Below are 25,887 nucleotides of genomic sequence, written 5' to 3'. Positions count from 1 at the left end.
AAGATCATTCTTTCCATTCACAGATATGTATAATGCGACGTGCAGTTACGCGCCCTCACATTTCGCTGTCTGCTGTACTTCCTTAAAGCTTTCTTAATCCGCCTCATATGATTCTGCTGTCGACGAGACGTTAAATTCAACAGAAGACGTGGGAAAATAAATTTCTTCCGCAGTAGGATTACCCCTGACGCAAGCTGTCCTGCGGGACACTATGTAAATGGCGAGCCTTGACCGTCGCCTGTGTTGCGACGTTAGCCAGCTAAATATATCGCCATTTATCTTACCCCGTATAAGAAACTGCCTTCAACCCTTGTTTTATTTTGACGGAAACGAAAATTTTGTTTAATATCCGTTGAGTACTATCTTCCAATGAACATGTTCAAATGTTGTAAACCCAATTCTGTTAGGACTTCACAGCAGAATATTATTTTCGTACGATAATTAATAATGTATGCAGATGTAGTTCTTGACTATTTGACATTTGAAAAAGTCTTATTATTCGCAAAGTTAATGTTATAGCGCCAAAGTAAGATTAATTCAAGTAAACTAGTTGTGTAGATTTAGAAGGGAGTCTGTAGAATTTTTTGCTGTAGCCTACTTCCTGAATAACTTTACGAAAAGGCAGCATCAGTGTATGCAGCTGCTATTTACTCTCCTGCTCACTTTCTGCTAACTGTATCGGAATTCGGTACGACAGGTGCTATAGTGAGTTACCATCTTTTCATGCCTAACATTGTACCCTACAATATTTGTCGATTTCCACTCTTTCGTACGTAGATCAGTCTAAAAAATTGAGTATCTAGCGTTTGGGCAGTTCACTGTTTCTTTGTTTAGTTCCTTACGAGGCACCGACGTTCTAACCATGCAAGTCTTCTTTAAGGAATCCTACGGCGCGAGGTGGAGCAGTGGTGAGACACTGTAGGGGAAAGTAGAGGAATGGTGCGCACTTAAGCAAAGTTATTATTTTGGAACAGCCACAGTAAGTAATCTAAAGCCAACGCTAAGAAAATTTGCTGTATTTTCTCTACTCTCACTATAGTAAATCAAGTTAACTGCAACTAAAAACAGTACAATGAAATATAACTGCAAATATCACAAAGATGCGACTACGCAGATTCCCAACCTCGTGGTAGGGGAATTCTGCGAGAAGGGAAGCTTATATTAAATATACAGGAATGAATATAATCGCCACTTAAATTATCTGTCAATATCTGTAGTGGATTGTATTAAACAATAAGATGAAATGTGTAATTACTTTCATTTTCACATTTCACCAAGTTTTCATTTCTTGGATAAGAAGTCATCAGTAACATAGTCTTGCAGAGACAGTATGTGCAGCATGATTCCCAACACACGTTACCACACTTCTTTGTCTTTACGTACTTCTCCCCAGATGCAAACGACTCAGCAGGTTCTTTACCACTTTCAGCTAGTGAGTTCAATGCTCCAGTATACTGGTCGTCGTAATCTGCTGGAAACATCAGGCACGGCCGATGACTGGTGTTTCGTCCTTTCTTCTTTCCTGTTTGTTCAGTAAAGCACCTACGAACAGCTTTCATCATCTTCGTCCCAGTCTGTTGGTTCTGTTCATTTGTTGGCTTCTTTTTCACAGGTTTGTGCACGTTCTCTTTCAGCACTCCATTACCCCAATGTAATATTACGTACTAACTCGATCAGATTCTCTACGTTGAACGGTTGTACTTAGCAAGCAAAGCAATGCAGATAAAAAGAAATCTGCAATAACTGTAAGCTTACCTTCTTATTTGCTTCCGGTTGAAAATAACTGAAACTGTCCTGTTTCACACTCATTCCTCAATTCAAATGGGTTCTGTCTTCTTGTTCCAGTTTGTTACTTGTATGAAACATAATAGGGACAACAGTAGTCGCAAGTCATCATTTTTGTCGCAAGCTTCACATATTGAATGCGTGCGATTACCCGCTTCCCACAATTACTTAACTCCCCCTTACTTGCATTCGAGGACGGCGGTTCAAACCTTCGTCCACCGTTCCGTATTAAAGTTTTACTGGTTTCTCTAAACCGTTTACAGGAAATTTCGAACTGCCTCGTTCCCTTCTCCATCTTTACCAAAGGCAAGACTGTGCTCTATCCCTAATGACCTCCCCATCGACGGGACGTGAACACTAATCTCTCTCCCGTCCTTTAACGAAACCCGAAACGCTACTTGTACAAGTATAAAATATTATAGTTACTTTCACATTGTGCTAACAATAAGGTTCCCGTTCCAATGTGTATGACCACAGCAGAAGTATCTGAAAATGTCGCCTGTGCGTGTGATTTGTTAGGTTGTTGCCATGAATGGCTAAGGTCTGACTTCAGTGTCACTTCTTAGTTCTTCGTCTCCACCCACACTTTAATACTGTAGTGTTTATTCCGTCTTTTAGAAGCAGTGGAATGTGGCACGGCTAGTGAGGCAGTTTGATATGCTGTACGATGGGTTCACTGTGCCGGCGATTGTCGATGTCTCATTGGTTACGTTCCGCTTCTCAATTCCTTCGATCTCTTCTCAGAAAATTGGTTTTTCTACATAGCTTAACCAATTTGCAGACGGCGTAAGTGTTCCCTCATCTAGTAGAGGCTAACGTTCTGAACATGTGGAAATAAGGAAATTCAAACCAATACGCTTGTGCAGTTTTCTTAAATTTAAAGTATTTACGTCGGAGAGTTATTTTCCGTCTTAATACGATTGTATCTGTTGCAAAGAAAGGAACAGTATACGTCCAGCGTGAGTTATAGTATGTTAAAAAAAAAAGTCTTGCATAGCCCCCATGCTACTGTCGGTGAAATACCAAAACTAAGAGCGCTGTCTCGTCGTACAGCGAACTAAAATGCTGCTGCTCATGCCGCCAGCTATGTTGTTCGGTTCCGCATTCTTAAGCAGACAATTAACTTCACCTTTTAGAGTCTCTCAGCGTAGCTGCAAAACGTAATTGGTACTCAGGTAGCCTTTATGACAGTTTATGTGCTGCAGAATGCTGCCCTGCGACCGATTTCGCAAAACCGTGGTAGTGCAGTGGTACTCACTCGGATGTAGCGGTTGAAAGAAATTTCCTTGCTCGGAATTTGCCCTACAGGGGAAGGAGAGGTTGCCGCCGTACATTTCCAGATGAACGCTCCGCTCCCCGAGTTGTCAGTGGTACGTAGGGAAGAAGTTTGCACATTCAGAATTGTACAACAATATCTGCATCCCGAACCTTTCGAGTTGTGCCGTAATTATTCTTCGCAGCGTTCGCGTTCGCGTTCCCGAGTGCATACGCTTCTGTGAGCCTATTTTGCGGAAAATGTTACCGACGCGGTTGGGCAGTTACGGCTCGCGAGGTTTGGGGAAGGCGAGCTCGCACCTCTGTGTGATGTGCCAAGCCGCGTCCCGCGGCTGACAGGCGGCTTTTAACAATAGGCGGCGGCGGAGGCGGCAGGTAACTCGAGCCGCTGGCAGGCGCCCGCGGACCGCGCCGCGCCGCGCGCCGGAAGTAAGACGCCCGTAGACGGGATGGCCGCCTGCCTCTGCCCCCACAAATACGCGCGCGCCAGCATCGCCCAAAACTTAACCCACCTCTGTCATCAGAAACGTCTCCAGGCACGTTGACAACATTTCCTGGATGCGTAGTCCACTCAGTAGCACCGGTGTTAGAAGTGTGTCTCGAGCCACTGTTTGTGCACGCGTTTTCGGTTAACGAAGCAGTTACTAGTAAAATACGTATCAACAATTTATTGCCTGCTGTGGAGCCTTCTGTGGCGTAACCTTTAAAAAAACCCTTACTTGCGACGTAAGGCCATCCGCTGTACCACAAGCCAAAATTATTTTGCAAGTCCATGCAAATATACACTGATACATAATCGTCCCCTAATTTTAGTTTTCTTCCACAGGTTCATCTTTGCTGACAATACCCGAATGAAACTACCAGGGTCGTCAATAAGTAATGCCCCACATTTTTTCTCAGAACACATTTATTGTTAAGTCAGAATTTGGTTAAAATATACACGTACATGTCTTGTTCATGTCCTGTTTTCCTACGTAGTCTCCACCACGTTCTATGGCCGTACGCCAACGTTGTGGAAGAGCATGTACTCCCTGCTGGTAAAAGCTCTTGTCCTGTAGGCGTAGTAATATTTTCACTCATAATTGACACTCTCCTCATCTTCGAAATGTGTTCCCCGTAGAGAATCTTTAAGCGGCCCAAAGAGATGGAAGTCCGAGGGTGCCAGGTCTGGACTGTAGGATGGATGAGTCAATGATGTCCAACGGAATTTGATGATGTGTCCCCGGGTTCTCGGACTTGGATGTGGGCGTGCATTATCGTGTTGGGGCAAGATTTCTGCTGGATTCTTGTCCGACAGCTATAAAGCCAATTGTCGAATTGTGATGGACCAGTTGGCACGAATAACGGCGTCCGCATGGTTCACCATGTCTGGAGCAGTGGCTGTAACAGGACGTCCCGAGAGTGGCTGATCATGGAGCTCTGTTTCTGCGTCTCCTGAGGCTGTAACTTTCTTTACCCATCGCCAAACAGTTCTCCTATCAAGTGCAGCATCACCATACACTGCACACAAACGGTTAAGGATGTTCACCACGGTTTCTTTTGCTGCACACAAGAATTCAATACAGCATGCTGCTTGTAACGTGAGTCGTAAGCAGACGCCATTTTGACGCTGTATTACGGTTCTGCCAACCGTCAGAACGGTTCGACACTTCACCGGCCCGCAGAAAAAACATCAAATGTGAAGCACCAACAAGGACGTTTGCCTATGTATATTAATGGCTTTAAAAAAAATGTGGGACATTACTTATTGAACGACCCTCGTAAGATGATGTACAAATCTGAACATTATTATTGACACTGGTCACGTGCAAGCATGAACAGTTCCTGGCAGTCTCCTTCGTTTTGCTGTCGGATCCTTAAATCAACATGAGTCGGTATTGCAGCGATCCATCTGCCGCCACATTTTAGGCGTCAGTTTTCAGTGGAACTCAGCGGCGGTGGCGGCAGCGACAGCGACAGCAACGTCTCTCCTGAAGATAGCGAGCTGGTTGATAGCCGAAATATCGAGTCATGTTGATTTTAGGATCCGGCAGCAAACCTGACGGGGTTACCACTGATTACTATGCCTCATTATTGTCAAACACGAGGCCTTTTTTTAATTTTTTTACGAACATCAGATCGGTTGCGAAATTCAAACCAAAGCGAAAATTCGGTGAAGCTTTGCGCAGATGGGTTGCACAGTGTCTCTAGTACGCCCGTCTGTAGCGTCACGTGTGAAGTCCTGCTGAGGGCTTTTGCCCGATTTCATCCAGCCCACAAAACATAACCGTCGTGCGTTTCCTTCTCCACGGCAATTATCGGCCTCATACTGCAGGTGCAACGAAGACACTCCTGCAGCGTTTACGGCGGGAAGTGTTTCATCACCCACCATACCTTCTGGACTTAGCACCCTCTGATTTTCATCTCTTCGCTCACATGAACCGCTGGCTAAGAGGGCAGTACTTCGGCACAGACAATGAGCTGCAGATCAGCGTAGGGAATTGACGAAAATCACATGACTTCTATGGTGAGGTTATCGCAAAGTTGGTACCACGCGCTACGACGTATGTCGTAAGTCGAAGCGGCGACTATGTAGAGAGGTAGCAGAAAGATGTAGCTAAATGTCGCAAATATTTATTTTTGTGTGGTTTCCTTTCCGTGACCAATTGGAGTTCGGAAAAAAATACCACTCGTTTATTAACTTCAGCAATGAATATTTTTTTACTGAAATAAAACGGCTTAATTGTTTTTCTTTGTGATGATTAACTTCTTGTCTAGTTGCCACTAAATAATTTACAAGTGTGTGTGTGTGTGTGTGTGTGTGTGTGTGTGTGTGTGTCATGAGGTGTATTACAACTTTCGTTCGTAATCCGGACAAAAGTTCGTTCTGCATTCTCAACCAAATTTTGCTTTTCCCTGAAGACGTATATACAACATTGGTAACTAATTCCTATTACGATGCCTGTATGGTCTGTTTAACGACCAAAATTGTGTAAATAGTTTTTTTTTCATCATTTCGTAGGACTCACTTCCTGGAAATAAACTTACTTCTCAACTTTCACAGTAGTTTGCTCCATCTCTAATTGCGTCGCCGGCCGAGGTGGCCGAGCGGTTCTAGGCGCTGCAGTCTGGAACCGCGCCACCGCTACGGTCGCAGGTTCGAATCCTGCCTGGGGCATGGATGTGTGTGATGTCCTTAGGTTAGTTAGGTTTAAGTAGTTCTAAGTTCTAGGAAACTGATGACCTCAGAAGTTGAGTCCCATAGTGCTCAGAGCCATTTGAACCATTTCCAATTACGTCGTTTCCTGTAACCTTCTGAGACACGGCTAGCGCTGTAGGCTTACGAGGATTTCATTAAATCCAGACATCAGCCATCGTATGAAAACAGTCTCAGTGCATACTGAGTTGACTCGACAGACACATGTGCAATGACTACCACGAGCCATAAAAATTTCCATCAATACACCAACTCAGGCGACGACATTCAGGATGCGGCATTCAGAAGTTTCATCCTCCTTTGCCCCCGCCCCCCCCCCCCCTCCTCGTACCTCCCCCCCCCCCCACACACATCCCAAAAAATTGAAAGACTCAGAACTAACACCAGAAAAAAGTTTCAAATGTCAAATTGCTGGAATCTTCACATATCCACTCGAATACCCCTAGATCTTCATTGCAGAATTACCTAATGTCAGTGTTACCCATCGTAAATCTCACTTTTGCACATAAAAATGAAGTTTTGAGTACCAACTGACAACCGCAGCGACATTAGGCCTGTGCGATAAAACCTCGCGTACTGTACGCGCATTTGTCAAAGTCACTCCGCGTTAACAGTGGGGCTGTGATTCACGCGCTCCAGTAACCAGCCGCTCCCGTGTGATAACAACGGTTTGTTTGTTACGTGCTGCCGGGCGGGAGCTGACGTGCCGGCGGCGTTATCGCCATTCCTCGGGCCGTCCCGTAAGGCCGGCGCTGCCGATAACGCCGCAGATTTCCAGCTCTGGGCCGCATCAGGTAGCAGCAGGCCCTCTGTGGCTTAGTCGACGGTTTCTTCGGAACAAGAACTTTCAAACGAATTTCTTTTGTTCTGGAAGCTTCTCATCCTAAACGAAAACTTCGATGTGGTTGCAGCTTGCGACACCGGTTTCACCGCAAAAGATGCGGGAATAAGGGTTCTTCCTCCTTGCGTCATTAGTAGACTAATAAGACTTGACCATTAGTATTATCTTCAGAAAGGGGCAAACCAAGCATTAAAAAAAGAAAAAAAGCCATACCATTCGGCGGTCCTGGTTGACATTTTCCGTATTTTATTTTTTTAACTCTCCTAGTAAACCGCCGCTGGCCCGTTCTTACCCTTTTTGCCTTTCCTGTAACTTGTGTAGGAATTAATGCTTTATCTTATTGCTTCCATCGCGATGGAAATTGAGGATGTTAGTTGCGAAATACTCGTATTTTGCTACGGAGCATAAAGGTTACTCTCGCACTGCTTTTCCACTCAGTCAGCTGTGTTTATTGCTGTAATTTGTCTGCAACCGATTTCAGAGTGCCGGCCGGAGTGGCCAAGCGGTCCTAGGTGCTACAGTCTGGAACCGCGCGACCGCCATGGTCGCAGCTCGAAACCTGCCTCGGGGATGGATGTGTGTGATGTCCTTAAGTTAGTTAGGTTTAAGTAGTTCTAAGTTCTAGTGGACTGATGACCTCAGATGCTAAGTCCCATAGTGCTCAGAGACATTTTCGATTTCGGAGCAATTACGGCTACATCTTCACCCCTGTAATCGATGTAAAATCCCACTACAAATGTATCCTGTCAATGTATCCCACCAACCTCTTCTAGTTACCACGTTTAGAAGATGATGGGATGCATCGACAGGATATACTGTAATACAGTCGAATACTTAACATAGGGGTTGCTAGAGTATATGAAGAGGATAAACAAAGGTGACTAACTGGAAGTCATAAGAGAGTAACTTTTGAGCTCCATAACAAAATTAATGCTTTGTCTTTAACGACATGAATATCAACAGAAAGTTCATTCTTCCAAATAAATATCCGACTACCGAATACACGTACTGACAGACCTGATTCTTTAAGTCGAGGCAGATACAAGAATTACACAATATCGACATTATTTCTGGTCTGTCATTTAAACGATTGTTTCCGGATGGCCTCGTCGTCCTCCAACAGTGATTTCGCTCCGTTTATATCAATTTTATTGTAAAGAATTAAATAGGTGTAGTAAATGATTAAAATGAAACTAACTCAACAAGACTTTGTTGCAGCTGCTGCTCCTGGTGCTTGAGATTGCGAAATTCCACCGGAGGGATAAGTACTACAAAAAAGCCGGAGCAAATATCACACAGCGAACACATCTCAGACCAGTAACCTGATTTACTGCTTTCCACTGTGAGCCAAAAGTATGAGGACTCTCTCGCTTCCCCTGAAGTTAATTATCTTACAGTTGTCATTATACTACATAACATTCTCTATAGACGACGTTGCATTTAATTTTGGTTCTTTGTTCCAAAGTTAGAATACTTTGCAAACAAACACAATTAACGATCTTCATTAAATGGTTGCTGCATCCGGAAGACGACCACACTCGGCTGTAAACTACTTTTGTTCAGATTTCTTAAGCAGTATGAACTATATTGCCTTCCCATTAGAAAGTTAATGACTCTGTGGAAGGAGGGTCAAGATCAAAAAGATATGCAATAAAAGAAGTATAGGACCAGAGAACTATAAAACCAAATAGTAGTTGTTGATTTCACCAATAAGGAGGTGGTCTTTTTTTTTCCTTGCGGCATCTACAAGAATTTGCACTCAGGATATGTTAGGTTATTAACTGTGGACCCATTAACCATAATACTATTTAATTCCAGTTATAGCATCTGACAGTCTGTTTCTTCATAAACGTATTCCCTGCCAGAAGTAGTAAGTGAATGTGCGTAACACAGTATTCTCCAGACACCCTCGGCAGTCCCTTTAAAGAGAATGCTAGAACGGCCCTAGTGTTAATCACATACAGTCTACAGTATATTCCTGCGCGGTAAAATATAAACGATTAGTTACGGGTAGGAGATGAAACATCCATTAACAAGCAGAGAAAAAAAAGCAATCCTTATTCCTGAAGTACACTGCATATTAGGACAACGTACAGCACACCTCTCGAAGCGCTAAAGTTCACTTCCATCTGTGTAGAAAATTTTTCTCTTGGTTTCGTCACATATGTTTTTACTCGTATTATGAAAATGCCATCAAGTATCGAGCGCGTGATGGAAGGACGGAAGACAGGGAGGTATTGGAATGGTGAATAGTAGATGCACGTCCGACCGGTGTGTTTATCAAATTTGAACGAGTTTTTCACTTTATCGCTTAGATCAATAACGATTCTATCCGTAACTGTTATGTTTAATTGTAGGAGAAGGCTGAAGCTTTGGCTTCAAAACGGGATCAAGGTACTTAATACTTCTAGCATGAAAGGTAGACTACACTAACAGATTGGAAGTGTAGCTATTGTCTGAATTACGCAAGTATGACGCTGTATTTGGTGCGCTTAGACAAGGTGAAATTAAATCATAGTACAAAAAATAAGGAATTCGTTTAGTAGTTGCCGGACATGTCCTCAAGGGCAACCTAGCAGCAACCGTACAAGCAACCGTGTGGCCTAACGAAAGTGTGTACGCTACGACTTTTACACGGACGTGGACGAGTCGAACCTTTGAATCTCCTTGCTTTCCTTTTCTTCAGCGGATTTGGAGGGCACTTTCATTTGCACAGCTGCGTTACTTAAGTCTCCTTGTGACAGGCAGGAAAATCTGTCACCAGCACAGATAACAATCTGATGGTACCACTACTGCTGTGCCGCCGATCTGAGCTCGATGAAAGTGTTGTGTTCCTGTTGGTAGCCTTCACCTTGAATGACGAAGTACCCGTGTGAAGGCAAGTGGGAAACTGCTTGGCTTGCTAGTAGCCACAACCAGGCCACAAAAACGCGTATTTCTCCACAATTCAGAGGGGTCCCAGCAAGTGAAAATGTCCAGTCCAAGCAATTTTCTGCATTCGTGCGAGCGGCAATTTTATATCCCCCACATTAATTTCACATGACCTTCTCGGTAATACACTTGATCAGATTTAAATTTCACAGGCAGCAACGACGCTTCCTTACTGTATTAAACTTGTCATAATATCTTTGTCAAGCTATGTAAATTTTAAGGATAAAATGCGTAATAAGAATTTCTTCTGTTACAGAAGAATTTATAAGAGTTCTTCAGTATTTAATGCAGGAATATTCATATCTATAAAGTGTAACATTTGTTGAAGCGAACGAAAGGAAAACCATAGTTGAGAAAGGAGTCCAACGGGGCTGCAGTCTGTCCCCGATGTTATTTAGTTTGTGTATTGAGCAAGCAGTAAAAGAAACCAAGGAGAAATTTGTAAAGGGAATTAAAGTACAGGGAGAAGAAACTAAAACTTTGAGGTTTGTCGCTGAGATCGTAATTCTGTCAGAGACAACAAAGCAACTGCATAGTGCTTTGGAAAAAAAGAAAACTAGAATGTAGTCGAAATAAATGAGGGGATGCTGAAGGAGTTAGATTAGGAAATGAGATAGATTAGGAAATGAGATAATAAAAGTAGTAAATGAGTTACTAAAAGTGGTAGATGAGTTTTAGTATTTGGGTATCATAATAACTGTCGATGGTCTATATAGAGAAGATGTAAAATGCAGTCTGGCAATAGCAAGCAAAGCATTTCTAAAAGAGAGAGTTTTTTTCACCCCGACTATACATTTAAGATTAGGAAGTCTCTTTTTGAAGATATTTGCTTGAACTGTAACCGCGACAGTGAAACGTGGAGGATAAACAGTTCAGACAAGAAGCATGCCGAAGATGATTATATAGGTAATTCGGATAACTAATGAGGAGGCACTGATTGGAACTGGAGTGTGGAAGACGGAAGAAACTGACGGCATAACTCCACTAAAAGAAGAGATCTGCTGATAGGAAACATCCTGAGATATCAAGGAACCGTCAGAAGGGAAACGTGTTGGGTAAACATGTGTAACTGTATCATGCAGCTACTATATTTCGCCACGTAGATCTTCTACTTTCACCAGAAATAAAAGCTTAGGCGGAACATATTTTAGGAAACTTGTTTTAGCTTTACATGAAGAAAGTATTGGCATGTCATAAAAACACGGCAGCAACATTAGATACATGATGACGATTTTTCTAATGTTTCCCTTGTACGCAGTTGAACAGTGTTCGGGTGAAAATTTTCTTTTGTTGGACTGATAGTCAAATTACTATGCTTACACGAAATTGAGCTCACATCGAAACTAAAATATGAATCTCTGTAGCCGGCCGGGGTGGCCGAGCGGTTCTAGGCGCTACAGTCTGGAACCGCGCGACCGCTACGGTCGCAGGTTTCAAATCCTTCCTCGGACTTGGATGTGTGTGATGTCCTTAGGTTAGTTAGGTTTAAGTAGTTCTAAGTTCTAGGTGACTGATGACCTCAGAAGTTAAAGTCCCAAAGTGCTCAGAGCCATTTTTTGAATCTCTGTATATTTAGAACCGTCTACTATTGTTCAAATGTTTGGTTTATTTATTCACTTAATGATATGATACCTTGCTGGCTAAGGAAGCAGGAGCACTGTGTTTGCTGTTATCGGCTCGCAGTCATTCCTCACCACATCGACTACGAGTATCTTCAGTATCTTTGCCACAACTGGATCTCTTTACCAATTTCCTTTAGCTCAGGTTGACTCAGCTACATTCCGTCGACAGCAACGTGGGCTAGTGTCAGAATCGCATGATAACGTGCTAACTGAAACGTTGGTTGCGCTGTGTTGCAGACCCGAGGCAATGGTCGGAGGCGCAGGTGGCTCACTGGTTGTCGTGGGCCATCCGCGAGTTCTCGCTGGAGGGCGTCACCATGCAGCACCTGCACATGCGCGGCAAGGACATCTGCAACATGGGCAAGGAGGCCTTCCTCGCCAGAACGCCGCCCTTCATGGGCGACATCCTCTGGGAGCACCTCGAGATCCTCCAGAAAGGTACTCGTCTGAAACACACAACAAACAATACATCTTCAACATCCACATCCAGAAACATTCACTTGCTACATTGCTCTCCATTCGAATCCTGCCTCGCGTATGGATGTGTGTGATGTCCTTAGGTTTACTTAGTTCTAAGTCTAGGGGACTGATGACCACAGATGTTAAGTCCCATAGTGCTCAGAGCCATTTGAACCTTTTTGAGCGTCCGTACCAAAACAGCACTGGAGCTTCAGCCAAGCATACCGAAAGCCGCACATTTTCTGTCCTTTTAAACGTTATACACACTTTCATGATTAATGCTGACGAGTAATGATATAAAATTTTATTTTAGGGAAAGCTTACACTCAGTGGATCGTCGATTTTAGCCATATTCCCTACGACTATTGTATATGCTTTAGTGCAACAAATTCTGCTCTAGCGTTTTCGAGAAATGGCGCTTTACAGTTTTACGAGACTGTTGAATCCCATACCAGACGGGCTAGTGCAGTAGGTCTGGTCGTATTGCGTTCAAGTCTTGCCTTTTTTCTCCATTCTTCTACCAAATACAGTGAAGCATATTCTTCGTAAAGGAACAACAATAAAAATGGCAATCATAGAAGTAAAATTGTATCGAGGTATCATAAGGAATCGTTAAACCGTTACGTCTGCTGTGCAATGTATACTTCTATACAAGTCAAAATTTTTCTGAAGCGATTCCAGAATGCGTCTGCATTGAAGTAGAGCCAGAGTGATATCATTGATCGGAAAAGCTTGGCACACGTCCTCAGCGACTCCTTTAAATCAAGTTTGAGATTTTGTTAGCGTATTCACAATGTGGTATAGAACCAAAAAATTGCGTATGTAGGACTGTCGTTCCCCCCTGTCCAATTGTTCTTCCGATAAGCGGACTTGCTGCTAATTATCGCCAAAGATTTTCTTCAGTTCGGTCTGGAATTTACCCTATCTACTGAGTGCTCTTCGTTGTTCTTGAACCACTGCTCAACTGTGCCGTCTCAAGTAAAAGTACACATTTGCCAAACACATCATGTCGTCCCATCTGCTGTATTTGACGATCCGGGCGAATCCTTTGTCATTTCGCCGTGTCATGACCAGCATCTCGAGGCAACACTGGTGAATGCCTGATGTGCAGCTGACCTTCTGCTGGCTTGGAATCTATTGGTGTCCTAAATATATCGACCATGGGAACAACGTACTGCTTGTATTCCGGGTCGCGTCCGTGTATGCGGCGGCTGTTACGTTACCTAATTGAAGCCACGGCGATGGTAGATGTTTTGAAGTGCCCGGCGTCTCCGGCAAACAATGTCATTTCTTAACCAGAATCGAGTACAAATGCGAAAGTACAGCCAGAACAGAAATCAACTTGAACGGAGAGTACTGCTGTTTATATAGATATCAAATATTCCGGAATATACAAACATAAGAACTTCCGAGAACCTCTCAGAAACGATAAGTACTAAATAACAAATAATTGCCGTCGGTCGGATTTGGACTGGCGTCCCGTAGCACATGAGCCTTGCGACGCTGCATACGTCACACCTCGCGGCAGTATCAACTGTATGAAGACTGCATTAGTCTTCACCCCCTGGTTCTGTATCAGTTGATAACTCCAGAATTCCTGCTATTCGTACCTACATTGAAACGGCCACGTACATTCAAGTGTTAATGAGGTGTTTTGTTTCCCTCTATTATTATAGAAAATAAAATGTTGGTGTCAAGAAGCGGCATTCATAAAATATTTTTGGTGCTAGTCTGTACCATGTTTTTCATGTTTTTAGAATTAGATTCTAGTCTACCAGTGACTACGAAGAATTGAAAGTGTAATGACGTAACTGCGATAACTTTGTAAGATAAAAAAAATGTTAATTTCACCACTATTCCTTATTACATCTCAACTGTGCCTCGCCACGTATGTACCAAAACGATTATTTTTTATCTCTTTCCGAAGAAACGGGATTTGTTGTTACGATATAAGTATTTGGGGAAAGATTATAAAGGAAAAATATTCATGTCTCGAACGCAGTTCGGGTCGACTTCCGATCTGCTGCCTTACTCGGTTATGCAAACGCCACTCGTCGAAGACTGGCTCTCTCGTGTGGCACTGAAAAGGCTCGGTAAATTTTGAACCTTGATTTCTCGTAAACGCTAGAGAAGCATATCGTATTAGAGCAGTTGCCTTTTACGTTGATGCATAGGTACGTACTAACATGGTACGAAATACGACCGAACTCGCCGAGCGTTTGAGTATATGCTTCCTTTGTTAGAGATGGCAATTATCAATTGAAGAATTTTGTACTCTTCTGTCTCAGGCGCAGAACTGTCCCTATCGAGAACGAAATTAAAAGAATACATGTAATTAACTAATTAGATCCGTACCCTTGGTCGAACAGAAATCATGACTGTGAGAGCACTACTGTAAAAAGATAAACAGACTACTTCCGACAGTACGCTTAAGTTAAGTATCTGAGAGCACATAACATGGTCATTATTAATTCCAAATTTATGTTCTCCAGACATTGGCCAGAAGTACCTTAAAATATAGTTCAGCGTTAGTGACCAATCAAATGGCAGACGATAAGCAGCTTCACTACTTTTGTTGTTGTGGTCTTCAGTCCTGAGACTGGTTTGATGCAGCTCTCCATGCTACTCTATCCTGTGCAAGTTTCTTCATCTCCCAGTACCTACTGCAACCTACATCCTTCTGAATCTGCTTAGTGTATTCATCTCTTGGTCTTCCTCTACGATTTTTACTCTCCACGCTGCCCTCCAATACTAAATTGGTGATCCCTTGATGCCTCAACACATGTCCTACCAACCGATTCCTTCTTCTAGTCAAGTTGTGCCACAAACTTCTCTTCTCCCCAATCCTATTCAATACTTCCTCATTAGGTATGTGATCTACCCATCTAATCTTCAGCATTCTTCTGTAGCACCACATTTCGAAAGCTCCTATTCTCTTCTTGTCCAAACTATTTATCATCCATGTTTCACTTCCATACATGGCTACACTCCATACAAATACTTTCAGAAATGACTTCCTGACACATACTCGATGTTAACAAATTTCTCTTCTTCAGAAACGCTTTCCTTGCCATTGCCAGTCTACATTTTATATCCTCTCTACTTCGACCATCATCAGTTATTTTGCTCCCCAAATAGCGAAACTCCTTTACTACTTTGTCTTATTTCCTAATCTAATTCCCTCAGCATCACCCAATTCGACTACATTCCATTATCCTCGTTTTGATTTTGTTGATGGTCATCTTATATCCTCCTTTCAAGACACTATCCATTCCGTTCAACTGCTCTTCCAAGTCCTTTGCTGTCTCTGACAGAATTACAATGTCATCGGCGAACCTCAGAGTTTTTATTTCTTCTCCGTGGATTTTAATACCTACTCCGAATTTTTCTTTTGTTTCCTTTACTGCTTGCTCAATATACAGATTGAATAACACCGTGGAGAGGCTACAACCCTGTCTTACTCCCTTCCCAACCACTGCTTCCCTTTCATGTCCCTCGACTCTTAAAACTGCCATCTGGTTTCTGTACAAATTGTAAATAGCCTTTCGCTCCCTGTATTTTACCCCTGCCAGCTTTAGAATTTGAGAGAGAGTATTCCAATCAACATTGTCAAAAGCTTTCTCTAAGTCTACAAATGCTAGAAACGTAGGTTTGCCCTTCCTTAATGTAGCTTCTAAGATAAGTCGTAGGGTCATAATTGCCTCACGTGTTCCAACATTTCTACGGAATCCAAACTGATCTTCCCCGAGGTCGGCTTCTACTAGTTTTTCCATTCGTCTGTACAGAATTCGCGTTAGTATTTTGCAGCTGTGACTTATTAAACTGATAGTTCGGTAATTTTCACATCTGTCAAAACCTGCTTTCTTTGGGATTGGAATTACTATATTCTTCTTGAAGTCTGAGGGTATTTCGCCTGTTTCATACATCTTGCTCACCAGATGGTAGAGTTTTGTCAGGACTGGCTCTCCCAAGGCTGTCAGTAGTTCCAATGGAATGTTGTCTACTCCGGGGGCCTTGTATTGACTCAGGTCTTTCAGTGCTCTGTCAAACTCTTCACGCAGTATCGTATCTCCCATTTCATCTTCATCTACATCCTCTTCCATTTCCATAATATTGTCCTCAAGTACATCGCCCTTGTATAGGCCCTCTATATACTCCTTCCACCTTTCTGCTTTCCCTTCTTTGCTTAGAACTGGGTTTCCATCTGAGCTCTTGATGTTCATACAAGTGGTTCTCTTATCTCCAAAGGTCTCTTTAATTTTCCTGTAGGCAGTATCTATCTTACCCCTAGTGAGATAAGACTCTACATACTTACATTTGTCCTCTAGCCATCCCTGCTTAGCCATTTTGCACTTCCTGTCGATCTCATTTTTGAGACGTTTGTATTCCTTTTTGCCTGCTTCATTTACGGCATTTTTATATTTTCTCCTTTCATCAATTAAATTCAATATTTCTTCTGTTACCCAAGGATTTCTATTAGCCCTCGTCTTTTTACCAACTTGATCTTCTGCTGCCTTCACTACTTCTTCCCTCCAAGCTACCCATTCTTCTTTTACTGTATTTCTTTCCCCCATTCCTGTCAATTGTTCCATTATGCTCTCCCTGAAACTCTGTACAACCTCAGGTTCTTTCAGTTTATCCAGGTCCCATCTCCTTAATTTCCCACCTTTTTGCAGTTTCTTCAGTTTTAATCTACAGGTCATAACCAATAGATCGAGGTCAGAGTCCACATCTGCCCCTGGAAATGTCTTGCAATTTAAAACCTGGTTCCTAAATCTCTGTCTTACCGTTATATAATCTATCTGATACCTTTTAGTATCTCCAGGGTTCTTCCATGTATACAACCTTCTTTCATGATTCTTAAACCAAGTGTTAGCTATGATTATGTTGTGCTCTGTGCAAAATTCTACCAGACGGCTTCCTTTTTCATTTCTTAGCCCCAATCCATATTCACCTACTACGTTTCCTTCTCTCCCTTTTCCTACTACCGAATTCCAGTCACCCATGACTATTAAATTTTCGTCACCCTTCACTATCTGAATAATTTCTTTTATTTCATCATACATTTCTTCAATTTCTTCGTCATCTGCAGAGCTAGTTGGCATATAAACTTGTACTACTGTAGTAGGTGTGGGCTTCGTATCTATCTTGGCCATAATAATGCGTTCACTATGCTGTTTGTAGTAGCTTACCCGCATTCCTATTTTCCTATTCGTTATTAAACCTACTCCTGCATTACCCCTATTTGATTTTGTGTTTATAACCCTGTAGTCACCTGACCAGAAGTCTTGTTCCTCCTGCCACTGACCTTCACTAATTCCCACTATATCTGACTTTAACCTATCCATTTCCCTTTTTAAATTTTCTAACCTACCTGCCCGATTAAGGGATCTGACATTCCACGCTCCGATCCGTAGAACGCCAGTTTTCTTTCTCCTGATAACGACGTCCTCTTGAGTAGTCCCCGCCCGGAGATCCGAATGGGGGACTATTTTACCTCCGGAATATTTTACCCAAGAGGACGCCATCATCATTTAATCATACAGTAAAGCTGCATGCCCTCGGGAAAAATTACGGCCGTAGTTTCCCCTTGCTTTCAGCCGTTCGCAGTACCAGCACAGCAAGGCCGTTTTGGTTATTGTTACAAGGCCAAATCAGTCAATCATCCAGACTGTTGCCCTTGCAACTACTGAAAAGGCTGCTGCCCCTCTTCAGGAACCACATGTTTGTCTGGCCTCTCAACAGATACCCCTCCGTTGTGGTTGCACCTACGGTACGGCTATCTGTATCGCTGAGGCACGCAAGCCTCCCCACCAACGGCAAGGTCCATGGTTCATGGGGGGATTCCACGCTGAAGAACTATAAAACTGATGCTTGATTGACTACCGTAACTACCGTTTTCGCCCTGTGCTATGTTGTAGCATGACACTTTATTTGAATTATGTGGTTACCTCCTATAACAGAACCTTGTGAAGCAACATGAGATACGTGCAGTTTGTGATAATTAATCCCAAGTCAAAAGCATCGTGTTTAAAATACGTGTCCGGCGGGTCGTTATACGCGAACGTAAAATTAAGAGCACAATCTTCTTCCCCACAGCTGGTTGTGAATGAGTACTGAACAACACTGTAGCACACGAATTTATGGAAGTAATTATCCTGAAAATGACCACCGACAAAAAGAGGAGATTTTACAGCCCTGCGTCTCCACAGTGTTTTATTTTGCATCCCGGCGTAGGCTGCTGCAGCCACACGACTTGCTCTCCAACGAGAACAGTAAAGCAGTGGGCTGTAGTTGTTCCCGAGCGCTACAACTCTAGAAGGCGATCCGACAGCTACTGGTGTAATTGCGGTTACAGGAAGGCTGCAATCTTTTGTTATTGAGGACGGCAACCGAGTATCAGCATCAGGCAGTTATTACTGCCCGGCGCGGCATGCGGCTGTCTGACGTGGGGTAAGCCAACTTTCTCTCCTGCTGATCTACTTCCCTGCCCAGGGTGATGTCCCGCCACACAAGAGTGCGCTGTGGGGCTTAATTTGTTTCCGCCGATGTCGTACCAGCTCTACAAAAACCGCACCTTCATGTAGCATACAGACGGTGTCTTGTTACAGCAGTTTTAAGCAGAATTTTATATCCATGTTTGAGGATCAGCCATAATTATATTTGATTAACATCCACTGAGGCAGATCTACTGCAAAATGAGTGTGATAAAGGAAGCACTAGGTGGAATACTTTATACAGAATCTACAGAAACACTTCAAAGAATTCCGTGAACAGTTTACGTGAAACTTTAACGTGTATCCACGGAGACTACATATACAAATGCTTGTGACGAGTTAATACTAGTTTGAAATATCGGCACTAGAGAATTTTGTTGTAACAAAAAAATACAAAAGATGAGTATCATCTGTTAATAAAAGTATTTATGAAAAATTACAATTTTCAACTTGCTGATATGCTAATTTCCTTTGTTGATAACTTCCTTTACAATAAAAGGAATATGACAAATGTGTGTATACTAATAAATGGAAAAAAATGTTGGCTCTCTCCCTACCCCCTATAATTTATTTTCTGTAGCATTATGGTAACATCTGCTGACTAAAATACTTAGTATAGAGTTAACTGTTATCTACAGCTCCGATGAGAAAATTTATTAGACATCATTGTTAGTATTTTTAAGTGAAGATTCAAACAAAAAATAGTTGAAAGGGACAGCAAGAGGGAAAATGAAACGAATAGAAAACAGATTGTGTTTCCTGCATGATCTGAAATCATTCATCACTACTAGTAGAGGCTTCCTGTGATAAGTACGTCCACGCAAAATGTATACTATTGACAACCACCTTTTCAAGCTGACTACAGAACGATTCTTCTGCCATCAATGCATATTTCGCGCAAGGACCACGAAGATAAGAGAAATTAGGGCTTGTACGGAGGCATATAGATAGTTGTTTTTGCCTCGGTCCATTTGTGAATGGACAAGGAAAGGAAGTGACCAGTACTGGTACATGGTACCCACCACCATGCACCATACGGTGGCTTGCTGAGTACGTATTTAGATGAACATGTATCGCCCCGCATTACACGATGTCTTGCGGATAATCTAATGTACTTCTTATTCATAGTTTGTACCAAAATCAGTTACTCCCATTCAGGTCCGGAGCGAAGAAAAAAACGCGACCTAGTCTCATTTTATTCTCATGGACCAAAGGGGATATACGAGGGTCACTCCAAAAGAAATGCACACTATTTTTTTAAAATCCATCTTTAATTCTACATGTTTGAAAGTTTTGCAGTGTGTAGATACATCCTTTATGTACAATATTTTCATTTCTCCACATAATTGCCGGCCGGAGTGGCCGAGCGGTTAAAGGCGCTACAGTCTGGAACCGTACGACCGCTACGGTCGCAGGTTCGAATCCTCCCTCGGGCATGGATGTGTGTGATGTCCTTAGGTTAGTTAGGTTTAAGTAGTTCTACGTTCTAGGGGACTTATGACCACAGCAGTTGAGTCCCATAGTGCTCAGAACCATTTTTCCACATAATTTCCATCCTTCTCAACTGCCTTACGCCGTCTTGGAACCAGCGCCTGTATACCCGCACGGTAAAATTCTGGACCAACCTGTTGGAGCCACTGTTTGGCACCGTGCACAAGGGAGTCATCATCTTCAAACCTTGTTTCACGAAGAGAGTCTTTCAGTTTCCTAAAGAGATGATAGTCACATGGAGCCAGGTCAGGACTGTAAGGCGGGTGTTTCAGTGTTGTCCATCCGAGTTTTGTGATCGCTTCCATGGTTTTTTTGACTGACATGTGGCCGTGCATTGTCGTGCAACAGCGAAAACATCTTGATTTTGCCGATGTGGTCGAACACGTATCAGTCGAGCTTGAAGTTTCTTCAGTGTCGTCACATATGCAACAGAAATTATGGTGGTTCCACTTGGCATGATGGTCATAAAAAAGAGCCCTTCGGAATGGAAAAACGCCGTAGCCATAACTTTTCCAGCAGAAGGTGTGGTTTCGATTTTTTTTTTTTTTTCTTGGGTGAATTTGCATGGTGCCACTCCACTGATTGCCTCTTCGTCTCTGGTGAAAAATTATGGAGCCATGTCACAATTCTTCGAAGAAATTCATCTCCACGATTCTCTTACTTTTCCAAAAGTTCGCTGCATATCGTTTTTCTTGTTTCTTTGTGAGCCACTGTCAACATCCTGGGAACCCATATGGCACAAACCTTTTTTAACGCCAACACTTTCAGTATTCTGCAAACACTTCCTTCCCCTATCCCAACGTAGCGTGACAATTCGTTCACTGTGATGCGCCTATCAGCAGTCACCAGTTCGTTAACTTTGCACATTGTCTGGAGTGTGTGCAGTACGAGGCCTGCCGCTGCGAGGACAATCCTGAATATTGACGTGCCCGCTTTCATCACGTAACCTGCTTGCCCACCGACTAACTGTACGGCGATAGACAGCAGCATCTCCATACACCTTTTTCAACCTCTTGTGGATGTTTCCCACTGTCTCGTTTTCACAGCACAGAGATTCTATGACAGCAGGTTGCTTCTGACGAACGTCAAGTGTAGCAGCCATCTTGGAAACATGCTGTGACGGCGCCACTCACGGGAACTGGTTGAGCTAAGTTTGAAAACAAGCGGGAAGGATGTATCTACACACTGTAAAACTTTCACACATGCAGAATGAAAAATGTATGTTTACAAAAATAGTGTGCATTTCTTTTGGAGTGACCCTCGTACCTAGGAGGCACCAGAGTTGGTGCCCAATCCACTTCGAATAACTGTTCCCTAAAGTTATGCGACTCGAGTTTTAACCACAGCATTGACACCTTTCTTCCTTGTCTGCTATACAGACTTCTTGCGATCCGTGCAGCGAATTTTTTCCACGCCTCCCTTCGACCCCATAAATGGATCCGGAAATTACAACAGCAGCTTAAAAAAATCGCACTAGAATTGCAGAGCAATCTATTCGCTTTCCCTGCAATTCATTTTAGTGTTCGTGCCCCTTCGTATCTTTCGTAGGTATTTAAATCTGTAGCTGATGCAGATATTTCTCACCTAATACGTAAGCTGATACTACGTGGCTCTTGCTGTTGTTACACACGCAGATTGTTTTATTATGTATCAGTGGTACTGCGATGGATCGAGCTGCGGTGCTCACCTTGAAGCGGAGTACAATCAACCCTGCGACGTGCCGTGTCTAGCGGGACCGGCACGTGGGCTCCCGAATAAGGGCTGCGGCGCTGACGTCAGTACGTGGCGAGTCGTTCAACTGTGCGGCGGCGGCGGCGGGGGCGGCGGTGAGCAGAAGTATTGCAGTGACCATTACTTTCGCATGGTGACATGCGCCAGTATGGAGAACGAAGAATTGCCTACACTATCATTATTAAATAAACAGCAACGGCTTCACGACGGAAGAATATAGGGATCCAGGACGTGGCCTGGAAAAACTCTAAGAATCGTTGGAACGAACAGCGACTGTACAGTGGTACAACAAGCTTGTCCCCAACTGTACTCGCGCCTTCCGGCGACAAGGCGCACTTCCCGAGACCACCGCGGATTGCGATACTGTGCGATAGCAGACCACCGCTATCTGTCCAGTTCCGCCGCAGTCAGGGACCGCTGCAGCACACGCTAGCTACAGCTTCACCACAGTTCTGCACTCATCAAACACCATTACCCAGCCGTTGTAACTGTAGAATAGCCAGGCCACTTTGATCAAAGTGAAACATGTACGCCCGCATCTCGTGGTCGTGCGGTAGCGTTCTCGCTTCCCACGCCCGGGTTCCCGGGTTCGATTCCCGGCGGGGTCAGGGATTTTCTCTGCCTCGTGATGGCTGGGTGTTGTGTGCTGTCCTTAGGTTAGTTAGGTTTAAGTAGTTCTAAGTTCTAGGGGACTGATGACCATAGATGTTAAGTTCCATAGTGCTCAGAGCCATTTGAAACATGTACACACACTCAGAAATCATTTTGACTCCTAACCAGTTTACATTCTCCGGATGCAACCTAATTATTGTTGTTACCATCATTAACAGATGCCATTTAATGCCTGGGAAATCAATAACTGCAACACGATCGTGGCAAGTGTTTCTTTCGAGTCACTCGATTTCTCTCCGAAGCTCACGGGAAATAACAGAATGAATGCTTCTACGCTCTAAATTATACACTAAACTATAATATTTCTTCAACATGTGAATATCGATTCTCCGATGATTGAGTACTGGACTGTTCAAATCACAACGCACCAATGGCTCTCGCATTTCGGTATGAAGTTTAATAACGAGTTTGGTAAATACCTTTATAGAATAAAAGACAAAACAAAGAACAGAAAGTTATAGACCGCTAAGAAGTACAGGGATTCGCGTTGTTCCTTCTTTTGACTGCTTTCAAAACCCATCTTTTAGTTGTTGCAAAATGCCTAATCAAAAATTATTCGGAGGCGTGCTAAATGCAATAATGCACACTTAGATAATGAAAAAACTCAATGTTGGTGAACAGAAAAATATATCTATGATGACAAATTATGTTGAAGTGGCACCATCTGTTTGCGTCGTGAAAATAGTTATTTTCTGGCAGTATTGTAAAATTACTGTTATTTTATTAAGGAAGTAACTCAAACTCCTGATCACCCTATGGGAATTAGCGAAGAACAAACAAGGAAAAGTTATAATAGAATGTTGTAGAACGCCGAATCGTCTGGAAGACAGCTACGTGGGCTGTTCATACTGCTGTTAACACACATCGTCTATAAATGTATATAAACCTGAAGGCGCTAAGAATGGGTTGCAAGACTGTAATACAGAGCTACGTTACGGCCGCACCATTGGCTGTTGTCCTCCGCCCATTAATCACAGAGGCGTGAAGGCTTCTGCCTATTCGGTACAGCCAATGTCACATCGAACGCGCGTAGCTTGCTTTGCTTGCTAATAGCCGTAGCCTACAAGAAAGACGTGCGTTTTGTTGTTCCACTCATTTCTTTTCTGCTTGTTGCCATTTTACATGAAGTACAAACTTCATTTATATCATGAAATTTAATTTTATAAAAGTTATTGTCCGGTATGCGGAATGTTTAAATGGGGGAGGCGGGGGGGATTAAGTTTCACTCCGCGCTGAAATACGAGACTAGCAGTTATCCGTGCTGTTGTCCAATTTCCAAATTACCCACATACCGAGAGAAGAGTCTTAGAAACAACGAAGAAACCTGAAATGTTTTATTTATTTATTTAACCTACATCAATGGGGCGTTCAAGCAGTCATTCTATAAATAGTTTAATAGTTATTGAGTTTGTTTACTTATGTACTTAGTTTCTGCATGTTTTTTATCTGAATACCATCATTGACTTTTTAAACTGCTGATATTTTTTAAAACGTTTGCTTGTATTTTTGCAGTGTAGGAAGAAGGAAATGTGCAAGATAGGCTACCTGTCAAGACTGGCGACTATAGGAAATCAGCGTTGGGCACTGAGGTGCACCGTGAGTTCGAACCGGTTGCATGTAGACATCTGCCAGTACTGAGTCTTCCGACGCAAGCCGGCAGCTGTTTGCCGTGGGTATTGGAAACGTTCATGAACCTGCAAATGAAGATAAAACAATATGACGGACTGATTCAAAAACACACATTATGGGCAGTCAGGTTGCAGTAACAGATGCTAAACTGTAGAGGAAAAAGCAGATGTACATAATGGATGCGTTAAAACAATAACTAGCGACTTGGGGACCGTTCGTGGTAGGAAGAATTTGAATGCAGTGGCCTCCATACAAAGCAACAGAGAACTGCTCTGTGACGATAAAGCGACCAGCTAAAGCCGTCGTCACTGAGGAAGGCATATCCAACGACAAAAGAAACAGCGCCGTCGGCACATGGGACTAGCTGGTTATCGTGATTTTGCGCTCTCCAGCGGCAGTTGTCTGCTTTATTTGGCTCGTAAAACATTGTTTGTTCACGAAAATTTACGAATGTAGAATTTCTAATTTAAATCTGTTAAAACCAACATTTCCTCTCATGTCCATATGCTAGTGATGTCGTTCTGTCTGTGGTATCCATAAATAAAAACTGCAATGTCCGTGAACATGTAATAAGACGAAAACATACACGCCCAGTCAGTAGGAGCATCAGCTTATAGACTTTCACAAAATCGAACAAACTACTACTCACAGAGAGCGCACTTATATTTACGTAACATCAGACATTACAGAAATTATTTCTATTAATTTCGTACGAAAGCTCCACAACCTTTTATAAAACATGAAAGTGAAGGGAAAAAAATTGAATGTAGAAGGATGCTAGCCCTCTACCCACTGTTCAGTAATTTGGCGCCCCTGCAAACTACACTACACTGAAGCTCTGCAACGAGCGACCTCGTATTTTACGTTGCGAGCTCCCAAAAACTTTAATCGCCGATACATAATTAACTGACCTTTAATTATAACAAATCCTAACAAGAACGACACGTTTTTCATGAATCTTTAATGTGTCGTTGCCTTAAAATGGCGTACTTTCAAAAAGACGGGTTATAACATAAAAATAACGGAACATTACAATTCTTTAACTATTAATATGACGCTTCGCATCTTTCAGCAAATCGTACCAATAACAGCGAGACAATCAATATGCGGATGCTTAGAAACAGCATATATTCATAGGGTGTAAGTTAGAACGTAAAACCCAACGAATGTGGGCTTCTACTTAACATGAAAAATACAATGTGACGTCTCGCAAGTTCTGCTTGTTATGCAGGGAGCGCTCTCTCTTCCTGTAGGTTCTACTTTTCGTGGCACTTTGCCGAAAAATTTTGCATTTTACCTGACGAAATCTCTTCTCAACGTGATATAGCAGGAAGTGACGTCACAAAACTTGTAGATCTCCACGTCAGCTTTAGCTAAGACGTTAACACGTGACGACCGCTTTAGTCGTTGCCCAGAGCTTGGTCACTATTCCTTGCGGTGCCCGGCTTTCACGAAGTTGTCAGAGTGAATTGCCGCTCTATAGCGAGTGCTATATCTAAAAGAAGTAAAGTTCCTTCAAAAACTGCTCATTCCAGTCTCTAGGAAACACCTTCTATTTGTCACAGTTGCATTCTTAGTTTAATAACTGCTCTCCGAGGCTGACTTTGGAACGGCATAAATGTTGTCCATCCTGTTAACAAAAATGCGGAATTAATTGTAATCACGTCATAAACGGACTAACAAAATGGGAACCTTTGGCTATAAACGGTATCCACATTCTTCAATAAAGTAAATGTTCTTTCCCTCTTTCCAAGGAAA

At 42.8% G+C, this 25,887-nt stretch overlaps 1 protein-coding gene and 1 long non-coding RNA gene across 5 annotated transcripts in view; one reads left to right on the top strand and one right to left on the bottom strand.

Moving 5' to 3' along the window:
• Positions 1-25,887, top strand: part of LOC124796256 (ETS-like protein pointed) — an 820,436-nt gene that overhangs the window by 694,190 nt on the left and 100,359 nt on the right. For all 3 annotated transcript variants that reach the window (XM_047260361.1, XM_047260360.1, XM_047260362.1), the window contains one exon: positions 11,888-12,088. In XM_047260361.1, coding sequence (XP_047116317.1) covers positions 11,888-12,088 — 201 coding nt within the window. The remainder of the gene's footprint in view (positions 1-11,887; positions 12,089-25,887) is intronic.
• LOC124796258 overlaps positions 1-25,887 on the bottom strand; it is a 54,051-nt gene that overhangs the window by 4,320 nt on the left and 23,844 nt on the right. The window contains exons 2-3 of one of the 2 annotated variants that reach the window (XR_007016733.1): positions 24,046-24,194; positions 11,661-12,096 (exon numbers count right to left, since the gene is read on the bottom strand). This is a non-coding gene — a long non-coding RNA (uncharacterized LOC124796258). Of the gene's footprint in view, positions 1-11,619; positions 12,097-24,045; positions 24,195-25,887 lie in introns of those variants that run through there. The other variant, XR_007016732.1, reaches the window with a different exon arrangement.

This window comes from Schistocerca piceifrons, chromosome 4, assembly GCF_021461385.2.
Source record: "Schistocerca piceifrons isolate TAMUIC-IGC-003096 chromosome 4, iqSchPice1.1, whole genome shotgun sequence".
Lineage (NCBI taxonomy): Eukaryota > Metazoa > Arthropoda > Insecta > Orthoptera > Acrididae > Schistocerca > Schistocerca piceifrons.
This window is presented reverse-complemented; position numbering and strand designations above follow the sequence as displayed.